This window comes from Anomaloglossus baeobatrachus, chromosome 6 (assembly GCF_048569485.1).
Source record: "Anomaloglossus baeobatrachus isolate aAnoBae1 chromosome 6, aAnoBae1.hap1, whole genome shotgun sequence".
Classification (NCBI taxonomy): Eukaryota; Metazoa; Chordata; class Amphibia; order Anura; family Aromobatidae; genus Anomaloglossus; species Anomaloglossus baeobatrachus.
The window spans coordinates 178,370,076-178,394,938 of NC_134358.1; the positions used below are offsets into that span (position 1 = coordinate 178,370,076).

The 24,863-nt window shown below is 43.2% G+C and overlaps 1 protein-coding gene across 7 annotated transcripts in view; it reads left to right on the plus strand.

The window, feature by feature from the left end:
* Positions 1–24,863, plus strand: part of PTPRM (protein tyrosine phosphatase receptor type M) — a 993,494-nt gene that overhangs the window by 930,710 nt on the left and 37,921 nt on the right. For all 7 annotated transcript variants that reach the window (XM_075314524.1, XM_075314525.1, XM_075314526.1 and 4 more), the window contains one exon: positions 21,164–21,280. In XM_075314524.1, coding sequence (XP_075170639.1) covers positions 21,164–21,280 — 117 coding nt within the window. The remainder of the gene's footprint in view (positions 1–21,163; positions 21,281–24,863) is intronic.

The following is a 24,863-nucleotide window of genomic DNA, read 5'->3' on the forward strand; positions in this document are numbered from 1 at the left end:
AGGCAGCTGGGGGTTGGGGGCAGCCCGTACCTGCCTGCTGTACCCGGCTAGCATATAAAAATATGGCGAAGCCCATGTCATTTTTTTTTTCTTTTTGGGTAAAAAACTGCATACAGTCCTGGATGGAGGATGCTGAGCCTTGTAGTTCTGCAGCTTCTGTCTGCTCTCCTGCATACACTAGTAAATGGAGGATGCTGAGCCTTGTAGTCCTGCAGCTGCTGTCTGCTCTCCTGCATACACTAGTGAATGGAGGATGCTGAGCCTTGTAGTTCTGCAGCTGCTGTCTGCTCTCCTGCATACACTAGTGAATGGAGGATGCTGAGCCTTGTAGTTCTGCAGCTGCTGTCTGCTCTCCTGCATACACTAGTGAATGGAGGATGCTGAGCCTTGTAGTTCTGCAGCTGCTGTCTGCTCTCCTGCATACACTAGTGAATGGAGGATGCTGAGCCTTGTAGTTCTGCAGCTGCTCTCTGCTCTCCTGCATACACTAGTGAATGGAGGATGCTGAGCCTTGTAGTTCTGCAGCTGCTGTCTGCTCTCCTGCATACAATGAACATTTTGAATAAGGAAATGACATCAGACCTTTTTTTTTTTTCATCAACAATCTTTAATGGCATTGTGCACTGATTAAAAACGCAGTGAGCAAAAACGCAGCAAAAAACGCACCAAATCGCGGCAAAAACGTGACATGCAGCACCGCAGGTGACAGAGCAGAGCAAGTTGGTGACATGCTCTACTCTGACACATAGTGTGCTGCATGTCACTGTATCCACTCTGGGACTTGTTGTGCAGGTGACCGGATGATACATGTCACTAACTTGCTATACTATACTAACTGTATACACTCTCACCTGAACAAGTCTCAGAGTGGGGCAGTTATTGACATGTATCATCCGGTCACCTGCACAACAAGTCCCACAGTGGAGACAGATAGTGACATGCAGCATCCGGTCACCTGCACAACAAGTCCCACAGTGGAGACAGATAGTGACATGCAGCATCCAGTCACCTGCACAACAAGTCCCAGAGTGGAGACAGATAGTGACATGCAGCACACTATGTGTCAGAGCAGAGCATGTCACTGTCTCCACTCTGGGACTTGTTGTGCAGGTGACCGGATGCTACATGTCACTACCTGTCTCCACTCTGGGACTTGTTGTGCAGGTGACCGGATGACACATGTCACTAACTGCTCCACTCTGTGATTTCTGCTGCATAGTACCAACTGTATACACTCTCACCTGCACAACAAGTCCCATAGTGGAGACAGTTAGTGACATGTAGCATCCGGTCACCTGCACAACAAGTCCCAGAGTGGAGAAAGATAGTGACATGCAGCACACTATGTGTCAGAGCAGAGCATGTCACTGTCTCCACTCTGGGACTTGTTGTGCAGGTGACCGGATGCTACATGTCACTAACTGTCTCCACTGTGGGACTTGTTGTGCAGGTGACCGGATGATACATGTCACTAACTGCCCCACTCTGTGATTTCTGCTGCATAGTACCAACTGTATACACTCTCACCTGCACAACAAGTCCCATAGTGGAGACAGTTAGTGACATGTAGCATCCGGTCACCTGCACAACAAGTCCCATAGTGGAGACAGTTAGTGACATGTAGCATCCGGTCACCTGCACAACAAGTACCAGAGTGGAGAAAGATAGTGACATGCAGCACACTATGTGTCAGAGCAGAGCATGTCACTGTCTCCACTCTGGGACTTGTTGTGCAGGTGACAGAGTGGAGCAGATTGGTCCCATGCAGCGTCCGGTCACCTGTGCTGCTGGGGGGAGTATATGATCACACTGCCGACACCGCCCGCTCTCCTGACAGCTGAGCACAGCGGGCGGGTGGACAGTGTGATCACATACTTGCGTGACAGGGGGGATTTCAGTGGAGGAAACCCCCCCTGTACTCCACACTGGAGCCCGTACCTTCCACAGCTGACGGAGGGTAAGAGCGCGCTCTGCCTTCACCACTCCACACTGGCGTCCTCCGGCTCCTCCCCTCGATGCTGGGCTGTGACGTGCGGTAGTCACCGCCCACAGCCCAGTCAATCAGTGTGAGTGGCGCCGGCATCCTCTGACGTACCCGTCTAGTTTGAGAGCCCGGAAATGCCGGGACGTCAGAGGATGCTGGCGGCCACAGCTCCAGGGGGTCATGTGACAGGCACTGAGCGTGCAGGATAGCGCCGCTCAGTGCCAGAACTGGAAACAGAAGCCAATGGAGAAGATGCATACAATGGTAAGTGACAATCATTGGGGAAAAAAAAAAAAAATGGGTGAACCACCCCTTTAAAGTATTATGTACTAAGCCACACTGCTCTTCTGTATAATATCCCCCTACACACTGTTCCTCTGTATAATATCCGCCACAAACACTGCCCCTCTGTACAATATCCTACCACAAACTGCCCCTCTGTATAATATCTTTCACATACGCTGCACCTTTGTATACTATCACCCACAAACAAGCTGCCCCTCTTTATAATATCCACCCACACACACTGCTCTTCTGTATAATATTGCCCCCCACACACTGCCCATCCTCGGCCCCTCCTACTATATATATCCTCTTCCTGGTATATATGTCCTCCTCTTGGTATATATATGTCCCCATTCTTGGCCCCTCCTGGTATGTATGTCCACCTCCTGGTATATATTTCCCCCTCCTGGGCCCATCCTTGAATATACAGTGTTTTGCGAAAGTATTCGGCCCCCCTTGAATTTTTCAACCTTTTCCCACATTTCAGACTTCAAACATAAAGATAAAAATTTAAATTTTATGGTGAAGAATCAACAACAAGTGGGTCACAATTGTGAAGGTGAACAATATTTATTGCCTATTTTAAATTTTTGTAAAAAATAAAAAACTGAAAATTGGGGAGGGCAATATTATTCAGCCTCTTTAAGTTAATACTTTGTAGCACCACCTTTTGCTGCGATTACAGCTGCAAGTCGCTTGGGGCATGTCTCTATCAGTTTTGCACATCGAGTGACTGAAAGTCTTGCCCATTCTTCCTTTGCAAACAGCTGGAGCTGAGTGAGGTTGGATGGAGAGCGTTTGTGAACAGCAGTTTTCAGCTCTTTCCACAGATTCTCGATTGGATTCAGGTCTGGACTTTGACTTGGCCATTCTAACACCTGGATACGTTTATTTCTGAACCATTCCATTGTAGATTTTGCTTTATGTTTGGGATCATTGTCTTATTGGAAGACAAATCTCCGTTCCAGGCTCAGGTCTTTTGCAGACTCCAACAGGTTTTCTTCAAGAATGGTCCTGTATTTGGCTCCATCCATCTTCCCATTAATTTTAATCATCTTCCCTGTCCCTGCTGAAGCAAAGCAGGCCCAAACCATGATGCTTCCAGCACCATGTTTGACAGTGGGGATGGTGTGTTCAGAGTGATGAGCTGTGTTGCTTTTACGCCAAACATATCGTTTGGCATTGTTCCCAAAAAGTTCGATTTTGGTTTCATCTGACCATAGCACCTTCTTCCACATGTTTGGTGTGTCTCCCAGGTGGCTTGTGGCAAACTTTAAACAACACTTTTTAAGGATATCTTTGAGAAATGGCTTTCTTCTTGCAACTCTGCCATAAAGGCCAGATTTGTGCAGTGTACAACTGATTGTTGTCCTATGGACAGACTCTCCCACCTCAGCTGTAGATCTCTGCAGTTCATCCAGAGTGATCATGGGCCTCTTGGCTGCATCTCTGATCACTTTTTTCCTTGTTTGACATGAAATTTTTGAGGGACGGCCGGGTCTTGATAGATTTGCAGTGGTATGGTTCTCCTTCCATTTCAATATGATCGCTTGCACAGTGCTTCTTGGGATGTTTAAAGTTTTGGAAATCGTTTTGCAACCAAATCCAGCTTTAAACTTCTCCACAACAGTATCACGCACCTGCCTGTTGTGTTCCTTGGTCTTCATGATGCTCTCTGTGCTTTAAACAGAACACTGAGACTATCACAGAGCAGGTGCATTTATACGGAGACTTGATTACTCACAGGTGGATTATATTTATCATCAGTCATTTAAGACAACAATGGATCATTCAGAGATCCTCAATGAACTTCTGGAGTGAGTTTGCGGCACTGAAAGTAAAGGGGCCGAATAATATTGCACGCCCCAATTTTCAGTTTTATATTTTTTTAAAAAGTTTAAAATAAGCAATAAATTTCATTCAACTTCACAATTGTGTCCCACTTGTTGTTGATTCTTCACCATAACATTAAAATTTGTATTTTTATGTTTGAAGCCTGAAATGTGGGAAAAAATTGAAAAATTCAAGGGAGCCGAATAATTTTGCAAGACACTGTATGTTCCTATTCTGGTTTATTTGTCCCTTTCCTGGTATATATGTCCTCTTCCTGATATATATATATCCCCTTCCTGGGCGCCTCCTGATATATATGTGCCCATCCTGGTTTATTTGTCTTCATCCTGGGCCCATTCTGGTATATATGTCCCCTTCCTGGTGTATATACAGTATGTCCCCCACTCTGGGCCCCTCCTGGTATATATATCCCTCTCCTGGTAAATATGTCTCTGTTCTGTGTCTAATGCAAAAAAACAAACAATTTTACTCATCCTCCCCGGCTTCCACGTCACACAGCATCTTCTCTATGTCACAATCCATTTCAGCTGGTTGTGCACTCTTTCAACGCACATCCAGCTGAAGCAGGGGTAGGGATCAGTGGGCCCCACCCACCACACCCTGTCCCTGCAATTGTCCCGCTCCTGTCTTCAGCGCCTTGGCTCTGCGTTACCCACGTGATGAGGTCGCAAAGGGATGACCTCATCACACTGCTGCATGCCGGGCCACGAGATAACATGCTCTGGTGTGCTTCACTGTCTCTGGCTCCATCACATGGCTAATTTGCCTGTGATGCCCCTGAAACACTTTGCATTCAAATTAGCTATGTGTAGAGGTCGAAGCGACACGGCTGGCCCCCTCTGCTGCGCCTGTAACTGGGGCCCGGTGAAAAGGGGGTTCGGCCTGGAGCTTAATAAAGCTAAGTAATTACCCCGGGCCTCTCTCTTCACAGGGCCTCATACACCAGTAATGGTTGTAATGCACTAATGTCCTAAACTGAGGAAAGCCTGCCCTGACAACAGGTTTCCAATAAGAAAATGATGTAGGTAAAAGTTTGGTGTAGGTATAGGGTGGTATGGCACATATAGTGTTGTTATACTCTAACATCTATTGGCATCTCCAAGCACAATATTAGCTTGGAAAGAGATGGAAAACTTAATGTAGTTGACTTTTAAGTCTGTTTATTTTCCGGTAAGTTCCGCTCAGGAACTGTTTTCTGTACACAAAGAAAAAACACTTTAATTTTCTGATTACACCTTTGTGTCCTCGAGCTATTGAAGAAGTTAAAGTACTTTGCTCCAGCGCGATTTAACAGTTCTGCAATGAAAACAGATATGTCTCCTGATAATTGTGCTGGAAGCGGCTTCCTTCTCACATCAGTGCTATCAGTCTTTAAATCTGCATAATGATCTCAATTGATTTCTGAGCTTCATTTTCTCTTACCGCTTGCCTGAATTGTGTGAAATCCTATTTACTGATCATCTTTGTCGCTGCCCCCATAATACACACCCTGGGAATGTAAGGGGTGATATCATTGATTCATTGCTTCACGACCTGGCAAGGGCAACTGCAAAAAGCAACCTGTTATTTGTTGCCTAACCAAACGTCTTCTTATTTGACCGGTCATCACTTACGTTTCATGTATGATCCAACAATTCTGTCCGCCACCATCTGAAATCTGTATCTGCCATGTAATCCCAAAGTTTGTCTCTATTTCTCTAAGAATCCCCCGTGGCCCTGTAGACTTATATCTTGTAAGCTTTGTTTTATTAATGTTTCTTTTTGTTTGTATGTAGAGACATAAATGTTTTTTGTACTTTTCTGCTGATTCACCCGCAGTGCAATCTGCGTGGTTCCCACCGGAGACTTTTGCACTGGTAATTTACGCTAATGATTTCTAAACATTTTAAGTCAGTTCTGAAAAGACCTCATTAAACTGTGACTGTTTATTAAAAACTTAAATGGAGCCTTTCAGGCATTTACAGATATTATTAGTTTGCCCTGCACAGCGCTGATAACGGGTGATAAAATGAGTTCATTCATACAAGCGGCTTATACTCCAAGGAGTGAGCCCATTAGTGGCGTCTTATGAATGAAGCGCCTAGCACAGTATTGATCTTGGGCTTGTCATTTGTGCAGCGTATCCTGTGTCTCAGCTGATACTATTATTCTGTTTTTCTTTTGTACGATCTCCTACTGGATCATCGGTGACAAAGATAAGACCCTATGAAAATAGTGCAGCTTTATAGTTTTATGTCATACTGTATTTTTTGAAATGTGCAGGATTGCCGACAGGAGGAGACTGAATGGCAAATATATCCTTAGGTCACGTTACCAAGAGGGGATCATGCCAAGCTATTTTTGCAATTGGGGTTTGTGCAGCGGCAGAATCTACATTTCTTTGTAGAAGTAATTGTTATAGCTATGATTAGTACTGTGTGTAAACACCAGAACAATTGTAATACAAATTTCATTTTTGCTGTTTCACTGTTTTGTTTTTTTTTCAAAGGTCATCATATGATGGCTTGTTTTTGCAGGACGAATTGTAGTCTTGAATGGCACCATTTATTTTACCATACAGCGTACTTCACCAGATTTGGCCCCTATAAGCTGTAGTCACCACCAGTGAGCCCTTATATGCAGCATTCTAGAATACTGTATATATGAGCCCAGGCCACTCTGTATAACGTAAAAAAACACATTTATAATACTCACCTAAGGGGCGCTCCGGTCTAATGGGTGTCACTACTCTCTGGTCTGGCGCCTCCTCTTTGCTGCAATCTCCGTCCTCCTTCTATCCCGCCCAATGTGGATAATGTGATCTACAACTTCCACAGAGGCCGACATTATAATCCTTCACAGGAGCACTGTGATCTGCCTGGCTGAGGGCAGATCAATGTATTGCAGTGCGCATGCGCAGGTAGTGTTTAACCTTTCCTCGCGCCTGCACATTACATTACTTTGATCTGGTCTCAGCAGGGCAGATCAAAGTGTGCCTGCACAGGAGCGCAATGCCAACCTGTGTGGAAGACATAGATCGCGTCATCCACACTGGGTGGGATAGAAAGAGGACGGAGATCACAGGAGAGAAGAGGCGCCGGACCGGAGAGCAGCGACATTCATTGGACTGGACCGCCCCCCTAGGTGAGTATTATAAAAGTGTTTTTTATGTTATAGAGAGTGGCCTGGGCTCTTATATAAAGCATATTACAATGCTGTATATAAGAGCTCATTGGTGGTGGCCACAACTTACAGTCGTCAAATCTGGTGACAGGTTACCTTTACCACAGGAAAAAAAAAAAGTACTATAACATTGTAAAAGAAACTCACAATTCCAACATTGTTTTTTGGGGGGTTTGTTTACACAGTGTTTATTGTATGGTAAAGAAAAAACCCCTGGAACTATTAACCCCTTACCGACATTCGCCATGCATGTACAGTGTAAGACGGGAGCAGGTGTATGGTACAGGCATGTATGTTTTTCCAATGCAAACATAAAAAAGCAAGTTTTTTTGGACGTTTCACACCTCACAATGTGTTGAGTGTTGAATTAATTCTCCAGGTTATTATGGTTGTTTGAATACCTATGAAGGTTTTCTACTTGTCTTTGTGTATTTGCTAGGTATATGTAATAAAATTTATTTGATGCGAGAAACCCATCATATTTTACTTTTTTTTTTGCAATGGGAACTGATTTACTTTTTATCACTTTTTTTTTTTTTTTTTTAAATGCTGACGATATTTTATATGTATACTTTTTTTAAGGCATAATTTGACTCCCAAGAGATCATAAAAGATCTTTGGGGAACATTTTTTTTAATCAACTTTCCAAACTCAGTTGAGCTTCCATAGGAGCTCCAGTTTAAAGGGAAAACAGCCCACCACCGTGCCATAAGCTGGGACTCACAGCTCTGCTGGCAGACACCCAGCGATCATGTGATAAGTCCCCAGAAGCATTTAATGTGCCAATGCTTGGGCACACTATATAGTGCTCACTGAAAGGACAGAAATAGGAATAAACTAAAGTACTTTTGTATTCTCTCCTGGGTCCCCAACTGTGTCTGACAACTGGAGACCCAACCTGAGAATCGGGAGCTTTAACCCTTACGCTGTAAATTTATAATAGTGCATGGTTACATTTTAATGCACAAAGTCATTATAGAGTCAGTGTCCAGTTTTTTTTCCTCTTGTTTTAGTACCGCTGCCCCCTGAGTATTCCAGCTGTTACTCAGGCGAGCTGCAGGAATAAAATAATAGTAAAAACAGGAGCTTTTCACCTGGTCACAATTCCTTTTTAAGCAAAAGATCACATGAGTGAAGAATGATAGAGATAAATCCAAATAAGATGCATTAATAATCAAAAAATATTAAAGGGGTTGTCAACTACTAGGACATCCCAATCTGATTCCACGTTATCCCCAGGTAAAAATAAGTCTATGCTCACCTCACATGCCTGTACTATTCCAGCAGTGCCGCGGTTCGCGTTCCCGGGGCTCCCTTGACAGTGGACGCAGGGCTCACGTGAAGTCACAATCAGCTCTGATTTCTGTCTCCCCGCCTTCGGACCAAACTAGCGATCAACAGGAAGTGAGTGGCAGCCCCAGCTGTCACTTCCTGTTGATTAACTTGCTTAGTCTGAAGGCAGGGAGACAGAAGCTGGCTCTGATTGGACACAGGGCTCATGTGACGTTTCAACCCCACTTGAGCCCCAATTCCATGATTCTTGACACTGCTGAAATGGCGCCGGCACGGAAGGTGAATATAGGCTTTAATGGGGAATTAGTAGGGTTTGTCCTGGTAGTGGAAAACCCCTTTAAGTATGGCTCTTTTTGGTCAGAGTCAGAGTTTAAAAAAATAAATCCCCAAATCCCTTCCAAGTGTACACATTTATCTGTAAACTATACTTTTTTTTCATATTTACCACGTTCATAATCCAGTATGGATAGAACCATGTACAAAAAGACATATATATATATATATATATATATATACAGTTAGGTCCAGAAATATTTGGACAGTGACACAATTTTCGCGAGTTGGGCTCTGCATGCCACCACATTGGATTTGAAATGAAACCTCTACAACAGAATTCAAGTGCAGATTGTAACGTTTAATTTGAAGGTTTGAACAAAAATATCTGATAGAAATTGTAGGAATTGTACACATTTCTTTACAAACACTCCACATTTTAGGAGGTCAAAAGTAATTGGACAAATATACCAAACCCAAAAATAAAATTTTTATTTTCAATATTTTGTTGCGAATCCTTTGGAGGCAATCACTGCCTTAAGTCTGGAACCCATGGACATCACCAAACGCTGGGTTTCCTCCTTCTTAATGCTTTGCCAGGCCTTTACAGCCGCAGCCTTCAGGTCTTGCTTGTTTGTGGGTCTTTCCGTCTTAAGTCTGGATTTGAGCAAGTGAAATGCATGCTTAATTGGGTTAAGATCTGGTGATTGACTTGGCCATTTCAGAATGTTGCACTTTTTTGCACTCATGAACTCCTGGGTAGCTTTGGCTGTATGCTTGGGGTCATTGTCCATCTGTACTATGAAGCGCCATCCGATCAACTTTGCGGCATTTGGCTGAATCTGGGCTGAAAGTATATCCCGGTACACTTCAGAATTCATCCGGCTACTCTTGTCTGCTGTTATGTCATCAATAAACACAAGTGACCCAGTGCCATTGAAAGCCATGCATGCCCATGCCATCACGTTGCCTCCACCATGTTTTACAGAGGATGTGGTGTGCCTTGGATCATGTGCCGTTCCCTTTCTTCTCCAAACTTTTTTCTTCCCATCATTCTATTACAGGTTAATCTTGGTCTCATCTGTCCATAGAATACTTTTCCAGAACTGAGCTGGCTTCATGAGGTGTTTTTCAGCAAATTTAACTCTGGCCTGTCTATTTTTGGAATTGATGAATGGTTTGCATCTAGATGTGAACCCTTTGCATTTACTTTCATGGAGTCTTGTCTTTACTGTTGACTTAGAGACAGATACACCTACTTCACTGAGAGTGTTCTGGACTTCAGTTGATGTTGTGAACGGGTTCTTCTTCACCAAAGAAAGTATGCGGCGATCATCCACCACTGTTGTCATCCGTGGACGCCCAGGCCTTTTAGAGTTCCCAAGCTCACCAGTCAATTCCTTTTTTCTCAGAATGTACCCGACTGTTGATTTTGCTACTCCAAGCATGTCTGCTATCTCTCTGATGGATTTTTTCTTTTTTTTCAGCCTCAGGATGTTCTGCTTCACCTCAATTGAGAGTTCCTTAGACCGCATGTTGTCTGGTCACAGCAACAGCTTCCAAATGCAAAACCACACACCTGTAATCAACCCCAGACCTTTTAACTACTTCATTGATTACAGGTTAACGAGGGAGACGCCTTCAGAGTTAATTGCAGCCCTTAGAGTCCCTTGTCCAATTACTTTTGGTCCCTTGAAAAAGAGGAGGCTATGCATTACAGAGCTATGATTCCTAAACCCTTTCTCCGATTTGGATGTGAAAACTCTTGCAGCTGGGAGTGTGCACTTTCAGCCCATATTATATATATAATTGTATTTCTGAACATGTTTTTGTAAACAGCTAAAATAACAAAACTTGTGTCACTGTCCAAATATTTCTGGACCTAACTGTATATATTAATATACACGGGGTGATCCAAAAGTAATGATAATCAATAATAAACACAATGAATATATTAAAAAAAATGTTTTTGAATACTGCCATATGAGATCCCTGTGACCTTAGCTACATGCCCGATTGTCACTCTTCGATCTGCCAATACAACTTTTTCAACTTTTTTCACATTTTTTTCATTGAGGGACGTGGATGGGCGTCCTTCACGATGTTCATCTTCCGTCGATGTTCTTCCCAGCTTAAATTCCTTGGCCCAGCGTGCAACTGTGGAATATGGAGAAGAGTCCCCCAATGTTTCCACCAAGTCGCTGTGTATGTCTTTGGTAGTCATTTTTTTCAAGCAAAGGTATTTGATGACAGCTCTGAACCATTGATTGGAGTATTCAAAACCAGAGGATAGCAGGGAAACAAAAGGTTCTGGAAGGGAGTACTATATACAGTGTATAGGCCAAAACAAGAGCCAAATTTGATTTTTTTTTTTTACCATTTATATCACATGGTAGAAGATTGATAGAATAAGGAACTGAAGAGTATGGACAAAAGAAAGATTTATACACTTTGCATCCAAGGGTATTTTACTTTCCGCCATTACCTACTATCATTTTCAGCTTGATCGACATAAATTGTCTTACGTGCTGTGTTATTTTTTCTCATTATGTTTATTAAATCATTAAACAACGTAATTAGAAATCCACAATGTCCTGAATTATCATAACAGAATTTAGGCCAACAACAGCATATGCGCAGAATTTATAAACTGTTTATCACATTCACTCTGAGCAGAAAGCACATCCTGATGTCTTCATTACAAACATTAACTTTTTGCCATGGTGTGGAAAGCTGAGAAATACTTGATGACAGGAGCCCGAGCAGAAAACATGGAGCACAAAGTTTTATTTTGAATAAATCTTTCATCATCAGTGAAGTAGATTATTCTAAGATCCAAGGAAATGAAATCACCGCATGTAATAACTGAGCAGTGAGGGGGCCGATGTGCCGTGGTCACTGGCGCAAGACCAAAAACATTGGGGAACCATGTATTTTTCTTTGTGAATCTGCAGTGTTATACACAGAGATGACGTCTGGTAAAATACTACCGTTTTTTTATGTGTTCAGGACGGGAACATTACCGAGCTATCTTTCCCGGCGTCAGGATGGACATCTAAGGCATTTTATTTTGCTTTGATGAAGTGAGCCTCTTGTTGTTGCAGCTTTACCCTAGATTTGTTGACAGGAAACTTTCATCCATAACCTACTTTATTCCACATATGAAATATTGCTCGGCTTGAGCACCTAAAGAGCAGCTATTTTAAGAGCGTTCTTTTGGCTTGAAATATTATATCAGAAACAACAGACTGTGTGCAGTATAATTGGGTAGAATTGTACCGGAGCACGCCGAGCTGTTTGTAATTGCTTGTCTCAACAGCAGCTATTTGGCTGCCTCCATTTCCTCTAAGCTAGACAATTTGGTAATTATAGTGTTAACAATCTAATGTGCTAGAAAAAAAAATCATTCGTGGGTATATATCTAGTTATTTTCTGGAGCAGTCATCATATATTTACCAATGAACCGTTTCATCTTAGTCATTTTGGTTTTTTTTCTTACCAACTTTCTCATGACTAACTAATCATAATCAGACTAATCCCCACTCTGTCCTCCATAACCAATTATCCTTATGAGTTGTACACTCCAAACTACAGATGGCTACTACCGGTTTGTTAATTTTTCCAATGTATACAGCTTAAAGTGGGTTTTCTCATCTTATTAAATATGTAAATTTGCAATGTTCTTGTAAAAACAAGCAGTTTTTTGATGTAGCTCTTGCTAAAAATCCTCTTGGTTCTCAAGAACGGTGGGATTTTTTATTCTATAGTATAGTGCTTGTTGCACCAGGTACCAGCCTGTCACGCTAGGGTACACTAGGTAAACAATACAATGGATGGCCCTAGCACTAGAGAGAAGGGAGCAGGGTCACCTCCTAACACTCACCTATGGCTGATCCCTGCACTCCCTAACATCCCTAGATGGATCCTTCTCCCCATGTGCAGTCACGTGCCAAGGCCCTCACTTGTCCTGATCTCATTCTTACAAGTGTGAAAATCAGTGAGACACTACAATAAAACAACATGAGGAAGGGAAGACAAACACGGGAAAGACACAACAAATAGTTATCTTGAGCTACTCATGCAGCAAGATTCTCGGCTGCAGCAGTAACAACACATCAGCTTCTCAAAAGCCAGGCTCCTTGAGAGTCGTCAGTTATAGAATGAGCTATAGCTGGCATAGGAGATAATAAGGATTGAGATAATATAGGGGAAGGGCGTGGCTGCAGCTGAAATTAATATCTATAAGTTAATCTCAGCAGGATAGAAAAGAGACATTAAAGGGTGCTTTACACGCTGCGATATCGCTATCGATATCGCTAGCGAGTGTACCCACCCCCTTCGGTTGTGCGTCATGGGCAAATCGCTGCCCGTGGCGCACAACATCGCTTACACCCGTCACACGGAGTTACCTTCCCTGCGACGTCGCTGTGGCCGGCGAACAGCCTCCTTTCTAAAGGGGCGGTTTGTGCGGCATCACAGCGACGTCACACGGCAGCCGTCCAATAGAAGCGGTGGGGTGGAGATGTGCGGGTGGAATATCCCGCCCACCTTCTTCCTTCCTCATTGCCGGTAGACACAGGTAAGGAGATATTCGTCGTTCCTGCGGTGTCACACATAGCGATGTGTGATGCCGCAGTAACGACGAACAGCCAGCGGCATGCACCACCAACGATATTATGAAAACGAGCGACGTGTCAACGATCAACGATTTTTGACGTTTTTGCAATCGTTGATCGTCGCTCCTAGCTGTCACATGCTGCGATGTCGCTAATGACGCCGGATGTGCGTCACAAACACAGTGACCCTGATGATATATCGTTAGCGATGTCACAACGTGTAAAGCACCCTTAAGCCCATCAGCAAATAATTAAATTAAATCCTACTCATAAGTGATGAGAGTATTCTAAAATGCATCAATCAAATGCTGAGACCTTCTGATCCCCCAGTGGTCTGAGCAGGGCACAACACACTCGTGACGCAGCCACCTTGGATGAGGCTGGCTTCCTAGGCAAGGAAAGAGCGCTTGCAAGGTACTTGCTATACAGCTGGCAAGCAACAATCTAAAGTGGGCCTTAACACATGATTTGGACAGCTTCAATACACCTGTGATGCAGCAATGGAAAATCAGCCTGTGCTTACAGCATTAGCAAGTGAGCAGTTCGGACTATCGGCTTAGCCATGTATTTGGCTCAAACTGTTCATCATCTGGATAATAGCAAGATACCAGCACCATTTCAGCAGAAAAGTGACTTGTTCATTTTGGAAAACTGCCTTAAGATACATCACTGTTATTGGAAGAGAACAGATAGTACTATGGTTAGATGCCCAGGGAAACATGTCCAAAACGGGTAGTGCAAAGAGTCATTTCATGAGGCTCTGGGAGTTATTTAATGGACTTTATTTAAAGAGACCCTGACAGCTGATGCATGCGGATCAACGGTATGTATCAGACTCTGGCTGTATAATATCAGCTACATATTTTTTTTTTTTTTATAATTCTTTATTTAACTTGACAACAATTGATTGTACAACAGGAAATCACAATTCAAGAAAAAGATTATTTACAAATTGCATATCATCACAAGGAAAGTCCAGTAGTGGTAAACAAGGTTGTCAAAGGCTTTTACAAGAGAAAGCAAACCCCTGTCCAATGTTAGACAGAGGAGAATAGAAGTCAAGAGAAGAAGAGAGAAAGACAGAAGAAAAGGGGAGAAGTAGAAAGGGGAGGTGTAAAAGGGGGCATCAATCCACCCAGAAGTCAACGTGCTAAAACCTCTCTCGAATCATCTTAGTGCCTCCTTATACTCATCTGTCTGTTGAAAGTCCATCCAGTAATACCAGGTGGCCCAGAACTTCTCATAGGTGTCATGGATCGAAGATGTCAAGTCCTCCATGTGCATAAGGTCATTAACTCTTGAGATCCATGAAATGTCAGCGTTGAGGACATCAACGGATTGTTTGCTCATTTAGATCTTACCAGCGGAGTGCTTCCTTAGGGTGCTCAAAAAGAAGGTCTCTACCAGAGCAAATACCCTAAGTGTTGCTAGGTAAAGCATCGAGTAGGAAATGTATAGGTTATGTAGACGGCGTTTCACAACTCAATTGCAAATTCTCCCTTCTGCTGCTGCACTACGGCCTTTTACTTTTTGCATGCCTTGCCACATATAGGAGATTTAATCTTTAATTTTATCCTTCTAACTGTTAAGGGAGGATTATACAGAGCCATATTGTATTACAGCCATGAACACATCTTTTAATGTGGGTTCCTTATCTTGTTGCTCCAGGTTTTGGACAGGGGAAACCACTTCTGATTGGGGCCATGAAGTGCAAAATGTTCTTCTGATTCCTCTGATAGCACAGAGAACTGGCTTGGATGTTCAGCACGCTGTTTACAAGCCTCATTATGGCCTGGAGTTCTAGAAAAGCCAGCTAGTTTCATTACTGTGTTTGCAGTCGTCGATATTAATGCTCTTGTATTTGCTTGCGTTGGCAGACAGGCAGCAATGTTTTTTTTTGGAGATTGTAGTCTCTTGAATATTATTAGCATTAGCTATTGTGAGAGAGACCTTTAGTTGCTTAGAGTTTACCTTAAATTCCTTTGCAAACTCATGGACTATTAGGCAACATTCCCACAATGAGCTTTTGGTGAGTTTTTGAAGTTGTGAAAGTTCTGCATCTCTTAATTAGCCTAATTTTGGGGTTTTTTTATGTGCGTTTTTTAACGTGTTTTTATTGTGTTTTAGACACTGCGTTTTTTTAATCTGTTTTTGGCATGTCATGCTTTAAAGGGAACCTGTCACCAAATTTGGTGACTATAAGCTGTGTCCACCACGAGTGGGATCTTATATACAGCATTCCAGAATGCTGCATATAAAAGCCCAGGCCGCGCTTTAGAACGGAAAAATCGATTTTATAATACTCACGTAGGGGGAAGTCCGGTCTGATGTATGTTGCGTCTCTCTGGTCCGGCTCCTCCTCTCTGCGACAATCGCTGTCCTCATCCTAACCAGCTGAGTATGGATGATCATGTCCTATGTTATCCACACAGGCTGGCATTGCAGTCCTGTGCAGGCGCACTTTGATCTGCCCAGATCAATGTGTACCTGTGCAGGACACATCATCCATACTCCGCTGGGTAGAAGGAGGGCGATGATCGCTACAGAGAGGAGGCGCCAGACCAAGAGCAGTGACGCCCATCGGACCAGACCGCCCCCTAGGTGAGTATTATAAAAGTGAATTTTACGTTCTACAGCACGGCCTGGGCTCTTTTATAAAGCATTCTAGAATACTGTTATAAGAGCTTACTGGTGATGGCCGCAGCTTATAATTGCCAAATCTGGTGGACAGGTTCCCTTTTTTTGATACTTCCTGGTACTTGGCTTTGATAAAACTTTATTGATATACTTATGTGTGGATTACATGCAATTAGTGCGCTTCCACTACGGAAACACACTAAAAATGATAGACCTTTTTTTTACCTGCGGATTTTCTGCATCAGTATACAGTATGTTATATATTACATTAGTGAGGATTCTGAGGTGTGCGGGGCATCACTGACATCTGTGTAATAGCCTGACACCGTGCATTCTGTTTTCGGTATAATTCATACAGAACAAATATATTTTCAGAAAATATCTTCGCATCATTCATTTCACACAAGTTTTGATTTAAACAGTGCTTTATTTTGCATCTACCATAAGAATGGTCGGGGTGCACTCTTTACTTGCAGTCCATATGGATACAAAATGCTGTAAATAATTCCAATATAGATATTTAGTAGGAGATCTTCAGCTGGATAAACTGTAGATAGCCGCTGCCAACTGTCATCTCTCAGATTTTGGCAGAAGCAATCTCCAGACATCTTTGTTTCCATGGCCTGTGTTCCTGATCATTCTACAGCTGCTTCCTGTTATGTTCTTTGAAGACATTTGCAGTATGTGGCCGCACTTCACTACCACAGACACTAGGACACACGTGGTTATCGGAGTACACAGCCACACTGAATATAGAGACCTTCACTATTATGCTATATTTCTGCATAGGGTTATTGTGGGTTAGAGATGACTCTTATTGCGTCTCCCAATCGTACAGACTTAAAGTACAGCAAAAGGACTTCCATTATCTAAATTCTTAAATAGAAATTATCATCATAAAATGACCTATTCTTTATATTAGGTTTCAGGTTTTTGAGTGGAAAAATATTTTTTATTTTCTTTACTTTTGACTGATTTTTTTGTCATATTATAATCTATATTACAGTATTATTAACACTGGCCACTATGTATTTTGTATACTCTAACTTCCAGTTGCTTCATAAACTTTGCATGTACATCAGCAGCAATGAATAGACTCAGAACCAATGTTTTGTATTGAAGCATCTACTGAGCGTGTGCTCAAGTCCCTGTGGGGGGGGAGCAGGGTCAGCTTTGACATCGCCTATTATGAACTGGATCCTGTCTTATCAGCTTTGTATAGAAGTGTCATCAGTCATTTAGAAAGAATTAAGGAATCACCAGGAATCTGAATTTAGTCCTGAAGAACCTGGAACAAATTTACTGTAGGGCAGTAATCAAATGAGGTAACAAGGTCTTTTAATGATTAAAGGGTTTGTCCACTACTTCTACATTGATAGTCTGTCCTTAGCATAGGCCATCAATGTCTGATCGACCGGGGTCTAACACCCGGCACCCCCGCCGATCACTTGTTCTTGGTGTCTGCAGTATCAGGCAGCTGGAAATGCTGAGTTTTGGAGTTGTCCAATCAACAGATAGTGGCCGTGTCCGGGTACTGCATCCGCTTCCTATTGATTTGAGTGGAAGGCGGATGTGCAGTAACCGTCCACGGTCACTATCAGAAGACAGGGCAGCTCCAGAACTCAGCATTTCTGCCTGCTGTTGCCAGCACTGAGAGCAGCTGATCGGCAGGAGTCCAAGGTGTCAGACCCTGGCCGATCAGACATTGATGATCTTTCCTAAGGGGGACTTTGCACGTTGCGACATCGCTACTGCGATCTCGTCGGGGTCAAATCGAAAGTGACGCACATTCGGCGTCAGTAACAACGTCGCAACGTGTAAAGACTAGAAGCACCGATAAACGATCGCAAAAACGTCAAAAATCGGTGATCTGTGTAGTGTCGGTCATTTCCATAATTTCGCTGCAGCGACAGGTACGATGTTGTTCCTCATTCCTGCGGCAGCACACATCGCTGTGTATGAAGCCGCAGGAGCGAGGAACATCTCCTTACCTGCGTCCCGCCTGCAATGAGGAAGGACAGAGGTGGGCGGGATGTTTACGTCCCGCTCATCTCCGCCCCTCCGCTTCTATTGGCTGCCTGCCGTGTGACGTCACTGTGACGCCGCACGAATTGCCCCCTTAGGAAGGAGGCGGGTCGCCGGCCAGAGCAACGTCGCAGGGCAGGTAAGTGCGTGTAAAGCTGCCATAGCGATCATGTTCGCTACGGCAGCTATCACAAGATATTGCATCTGCGACAGGGGCGGGTGCTATCGCGCTCGGCTAACACCCGGCACCCCCTGCTGATCAGTTGTTCTTGGTGCCTGCAGTATCAGGCAGCTGGAAATGCTGAGTTCTGGAGTTGTCCAATCAACAGATAGTGGCCGTGGCCGGGTACTGCATCCGCTTCCTATTGATTTGAGTGGAAGGCGGATGTGCAGTAACCATCAGAAGACAAGGCAGCTCCAGAACTCAGCATTTCTGGCTGCTGCCGCCAGCACTGAGAGCAGCTGATCGGCAGGAGTCCAAGGTGTCGGACCCCGGCCAATCAGACATTGATAATCTTTCCTAAGGATAGACTAAAAATAGTGGACTACCTCTTTAAGAAGATACATGGTGTTTTAAATGTGTTGATGATCAACATTTTTCATCCACCACTCTAATATGGATTTAAATAAATTCAAAGGGATTTTATTTACCTATTGAGCTGGACAAACACACGTTCTGAAATCAGTCACTGTACTCGTTCCTCTGCTGATAAGGAGCTTGCTGAAAACGTTTCTTAAAAGGCTTGGGGAATATAACAAAAAAGCCCCAGTTTGAAAATTGCAAGATTACTCATTTTGTTTTCTAATAAAGATATGAAGAAAAAAAGACATTGCCTTTTTTTAATACATGTAAGACAAAAATCTGCTTCACACAATAGGTCACTTTCTGATGATGGCTTCTCTTCTAATAATAATAATAAAGTTTATTTATATAGCGCCGACATATTCCACAGCACTTTACAATCCGGTGGGGGGTTGTATGGACAAAAACAAAAAATAGTACATAATTCAACAGCTACAGTAGGAATGAGGGCCCTGCTCGACAGCTTATACAATCTATGGGGAAAAAGGGGGACACAAAAGATGAAGCACACTTGTAGATCTGGCCGGCCATCGTTATGCTAGTTTATTGGTTACATATAAGGATGAATGATCTGGTCTTTAGACAGTGACCTTTTGGGTGCCCTTACGTGCTATTGGTTGTATGTAGGATGTGAGGACAGAAATAGGAAAGAGAAGGTTCCGAGTAATATTTAGAAGGTGGGACGGGGGAGAGTTAGGTTAGTAAATTATTATGAAAAGCTTGTCTGAATAGATGTGTTTTTAATGTACGCTTAAAAACTTGGGGGCTGGATATTAGTCGCATTCTTTGGGGTAGTGCATTCCAGAAAACTGGCGCGGCTCGAGAAAAGTCTTGGAGACGGAGGTGTGAGGTTCGTATTATGGAGGATGTTAGTCTAAGATCATTTGCGGAATGAAGGGGGCAGGTAGGATGATAGACAGAGATGAGGGATGAGATATATTTTGGTGCAGAGCTGTGGAGAGCTTTGTGGGTGAGGGATATGAGTTTGTATTAGTTTCTGTAGCTGATAGGTAGCCAGTGTAGTGACTGGCACAAGGTGGAGGCATCGGTGAAGCGGCTGGACAGGAATATGACCCTGGCTGCTGCATTCAAGATTGATTGGAGACGGGAGAGTTTGGCCAAGGGAGACCAATCAATAAAGAGTTGCAGTAATCCAGGCGGGAATGAATAAGAGCGACAGTAAGGGTTTTGCAGTTTCGAAAGTAAGAAATGGTCGGATTCTGTAGATGTTTTTGAGATTTAGGTGACATGTGCGAGTGAGTGATTGTATATGGAGAATGAAGGTGAGTTCTGAGTCAGATATGACCCCAAAACAGCGAGCATGCTGCTTGGGAATAATGATTAAATCATCAAAGGCAATTGAGATGTCGGGTGTAGGTTGGTTGATAGAGGGAGGAAACACAAGAAACTCAGTTTTGGAGAGATTCAGTTTCAGATAGAGGGAGGACATGCTTTGAGAGACAGCAGATAGACAATCCCTGGTATTTTGTAACAAAGCAGGGGTGATGATTGGAGATGATGTATATAATTGGGTGTCATCAGCATAGAATTGGTATTGGAAACCAAATCTGCTGATGGTTTGTCCAATAGGGGCGGTGTATAGAGAGAAAAGGAGAGGGACCAAGACTGAGCCTTGAGGAACCCCAAAGGTGAGGGGGAGAGGAGTGGAGTAAGAGCCAGCAAAGGAAACAGTGAAGGAGCGGTCAGAGAGATAGGAGGAGACCCAGGCGAGAGCGGTGTCCTTGAGGCCAATAGAGCGGAGCATGGTGTGGAGAAGTTGTGATCCACAGTGTCAAAAGCAGCTGAGAGATCCAAGAGAAACAATAGGGAATAGTGACCTTTAGATTTTGCTGTTAATAGATCATTTGAGACTTTGAGGCTAATGTGTGTAACTACACACCCACCACTGATTGGCTGCTTGCTGTCAATGCACACAGGAAATTGCCAATCAATGGTGTGGACAGGGTTATTCACAGCTCAGTATTCTGAGCATTGCTACATCTATAACAGAAAACAAGGATTCTATCCAAGCTACATCAACAAGCCTAGTTAGTGATATATCACTAGAATCAGGCTCTCTGTCCCTACATCATGCTTTTCTCATATTCCATAGCAAAAACCTGCTGACAGATTCACTTTAATTTTAAATTGCAAATGTAAATGAATTTCACAATTGATCCCAAAGGTTTATCTAAAAGAATATATCTTCCTAGAGGAATCTGATAATGTTGAAGCCTAGTTTAGAAAGCTTATGTATTATGGTGTTATTGTAGGTTCTATGTTCTTTGTAGAGCAGCAGTATGCCAGAGAGTAGTCTACGAGTAGCAGAAATTAGTTTTGATCACTATATACATTTTATAATTCATTAAGTGCTGTATTTTATATGGATGGGTCTTATGCCTTTAAACCTTGTTACAGAATTCATCACGTCTTTAATATTTTCTTCCCCAGGTGAAATGCTGTAAATACTGGCCAGATGACACAGAGATATATAAAGATATTAAAGTGACACTTATTGAAACAGAGCTACTTGCTGAATATGTAATACGAACTTTTGCAGTAGAAAAGGTAAGTCCATGAGAATCTTTCATTGGACATTAAAAGATAATATTTGTTTTGTACGTCTTCATGCGTTGATGGCTGCTGCAGCCTCTGGATGGTTCTAGACTGAATAAAGAGAATATATTTTCTCAAGAGACCCGGGCAGCATTGGCGGAGGAGAAGCAGAGAGCTGGTAGAGTGACTATGCATATCTTCACGCATTCTGCAATTTTTGAAGCCCTTCAAAGCTGGTTGTTCATTTTAAAAAAAACTTTTTCAGATTCACTAATACTGTATAGCATTCTCAATTAATAAATGGAAGTCAATCATTCAATATTCTCCTTAACCAAAGTGGAGGACAACTACAAGCAGCACGTTACACTGGAGGAATCGGCATATCCACACAGTACACAAACTGACCACCGGTTTTAAAGAGATTATCCCCTAATTTTACGATCCCCTATCACTACGATAGGTTATCAATGTCTGATCGGCAGGGGTCCAACACCCAGCTCCCCCGTTGACTTGCTGTTGTCGGTGCCGCCGCTGGCCAGAAATGCTCAGTTCTGGAGCTGCCCTGTTCTGTTAGCGGCCGCAGCCAGGTACTGTACATTTGCCTCTTATTGACGATGGCAGAACCAGAACTGAGCATTTCCGGGTGCATGCTGCTGACACCACCATGAACAGCTGATCGGTGGGGATGTAAGGTGTCGGACCCCTGCCGATCAGATATTGATGACCTGTCCTAAGGGTAGGCCATCAGTGTTATAGTAGTGGACAACCTTTTTAACAGGAAATATTGAATGCTTTTCTTTTCTTACCGCAGCTTGCAGGGGTCCTGAATGCTTGCTGGCCGATGTCCCCATTGATTGCAGCTCATAGCTGAGGGTTCCTTTTAAAAAAAAGTGTTCTAAGTCATAGACGCTTAGAATATGATACATCGTAACAATAAAAAAAAGTTCTTGGCGTATTGTTATAGTGCAGTAAGTGATTTCAGCGTGCATCTTGAATTCCTTTGACTGTATTTATAAACCAAAGTAAGCTGTTCCTTTTCTTTTGGTTCTTTTTATGGCTTTTTAATTAATGGCGCTATCTAGGACTTTGGTTATATTTTACTATGAGACTAAGAACGTATGTAGCACCAGCGTCCCTGCACTCTTCTCTCACCCTATCCCAGCAGGGATACCGTTGCCATTACCTCCTCGGCTGCCCACTTATTCCTGTGGGCGTGCTTGTGTAACATAATGCTCTTCACTCCCGCATGGCAATCCTCATGTTCCGTGGTCCTCCGTTCACCCACATGGCCACCTATGTGTCGCGTGGTCCTCTGCGCTGCCACTTGCATTTAGTGCGGTCCCTTGCTCTCCCCCTGAGGGTTGCCTACATGTGTCAGTCTCCAGCTTCCACCTATGCACCAGGTCTTGGGCATACTGAGCTGGGTTTCCTGGTCTCCTGCCTAGGACACATGTGTGCTTCCAGTCCCTTTACAAGGAAGTGTGGGCACCTTGCAAAGGTGTCCCTAGTTTATTGCTGGGAGACACCAGTTATTTAAGGCTCCCTCTCCTGATGGAAGGGCCCAGAACAAGTCATTAGGTTTCTAACCTACTACCTGTCCATTGGTCAGATCTGCCAGTATCCAGCACCAGTCCTGCATGTAACCAGGTCTGAGTTTGCTGTGTCTTCCATGTCTGTATCCCTAGACCTGTCCTGTCTGTACCTGTCTGTATCCTGGTACCAGCCTGTATCCTGCACCTGTCTTCTTGTTTGCCTCAGCCATTCCAGCTGCACCTGCCTGATGTCCTGTACCATGATATCTGATGACCTGTGCCTGGTGATCTGTGCCTGATGACCTGTGTCCAATGTCCAGTCTCCCCCCTGATGTTCCGTACCTGAATTCCGAACATGATGTCTGAAGTCCTGAACATGTTCTCTGATGACCGAAGTCCCCCCTGATATTCTGTTCCTGATGACCTCAGCCTGATATCCTGTACCTGCCTGTACCTGTGCACTTGTTCCCATCCAGTCTGTTTTTCTGCCCTGTTGGTCCTGCTAGTGCCCATCTTGCCTGTCCTGTTTGTGACCTGACCATGGTCCTACTGTCACCCAGCTCTGCTCAGCTGCCACAGTCCTGGGCTCTTCTCTGGGTGTGGCACCTGGCGCCTGCCCAGTAGGCGCTTAGTCAAGCCCATTCAGGTTAAGCCTGAATCCCCCTGTGGTCCAGTGCATTCACTCCCACTCGCTGCCTCAACACCAGTGAGTGTTACAACTCACAAGTTATTTAACTGCATCTCACCTGCCTGTTCTGCGTGGCAATGATATTTGCTGTCTCAAGTGTCGATTCTGCTGCTTCATTTCACATTACGTAAACAGAGCAATGCCTTCTCTTCCGCTCTGCTCTGTCAACTTGGTGTCATTGACAACTTAATACTAATTAACACCCGACTCTAATTAGTTAGGCTGCGGGGAGTCGATTTTCAATCAGTATGACATTGGCAATGACAACACATTGACAGCCCAGCGAAAGAAAAGATGCTGCTTTGGTGATGTGATGTCACCAGAAACATGAAAATTCCCCTGGCAGGAGTGCTCCATGACCGTTCTGAGCTGGCATAGATCATCAGCAGATAGAACAGGCAGGTAGTAGTTAGCAACTATCTGCCTGTAAGTTCTTCGCCCCATAGGAAAAAATAATAAAAGAAGCAGATAACCCTTTTAATTACATGCTGTTTGTAGTATGTTGTGTTTTTTAAAGGCTCTACTGAATATCTTTTTAGAAAAACCTTCCAAAACATCAATATATGGATGCAACGTGGAGAAGTATAGAATATTTGCATACAATGAGCCATTGTCACGGTTTGTGACTAGTTCATAAATCTTTTTCTGTGCCAGCCCCATGAGTTTTCCAACGCTATCTTCTTTTATCTCTTGACAACCCAACATTTCTGTCTCACTTCACATGACATATAGTGTAAAATTGTTCATTTCTCATTGCCAGTACATTCTGTTACTCTATATAATAAAAGGAGCGTCGCATTTTCCTGTCCACCCTGTTTCCCACATATTCTTAGTTAACTTTTTGTTTATGAACTGAAACTCAAAGTTCGATCCAAGTCCTGTGAAGTTTGCAAATTGCACTGAATAGCATATGTTTGCATTGATGAGGGAAGTGTGAAGACCTCCAGTTGGAGATGTTTCTTATTAAATCTTGCATAGACTCGATTCATCTGCTGAACAGATGGAGTCCCATTGAATCCCATTAGAAATGGTAGCGCTGTATTAGAATATCATATTTATTGAGATTTAGGAAGACTTTCTAGAATATTATCTTTTTGGCAGATTATAAGAAGCCGCAAGAAGTGGGGTGAATTCAGTTCATATCAACATGTTTGAACATTTTTCTTCTTTGGGATTTGTATTGTATCTTTGTTACTTTTCTAATATTAAATGGGTTTCAATCTACAGAGAATAGAAACAGCGAACATTTTTGAAGGCTGCAATATAGACTATACATATAAAAATCAAAAAGAACTATTTTAGTAATGGCTCCATTATTACACATGAATTGTATAATGATTATTATTTGGTTAGAGCCATTACTATTTGTTTAGCA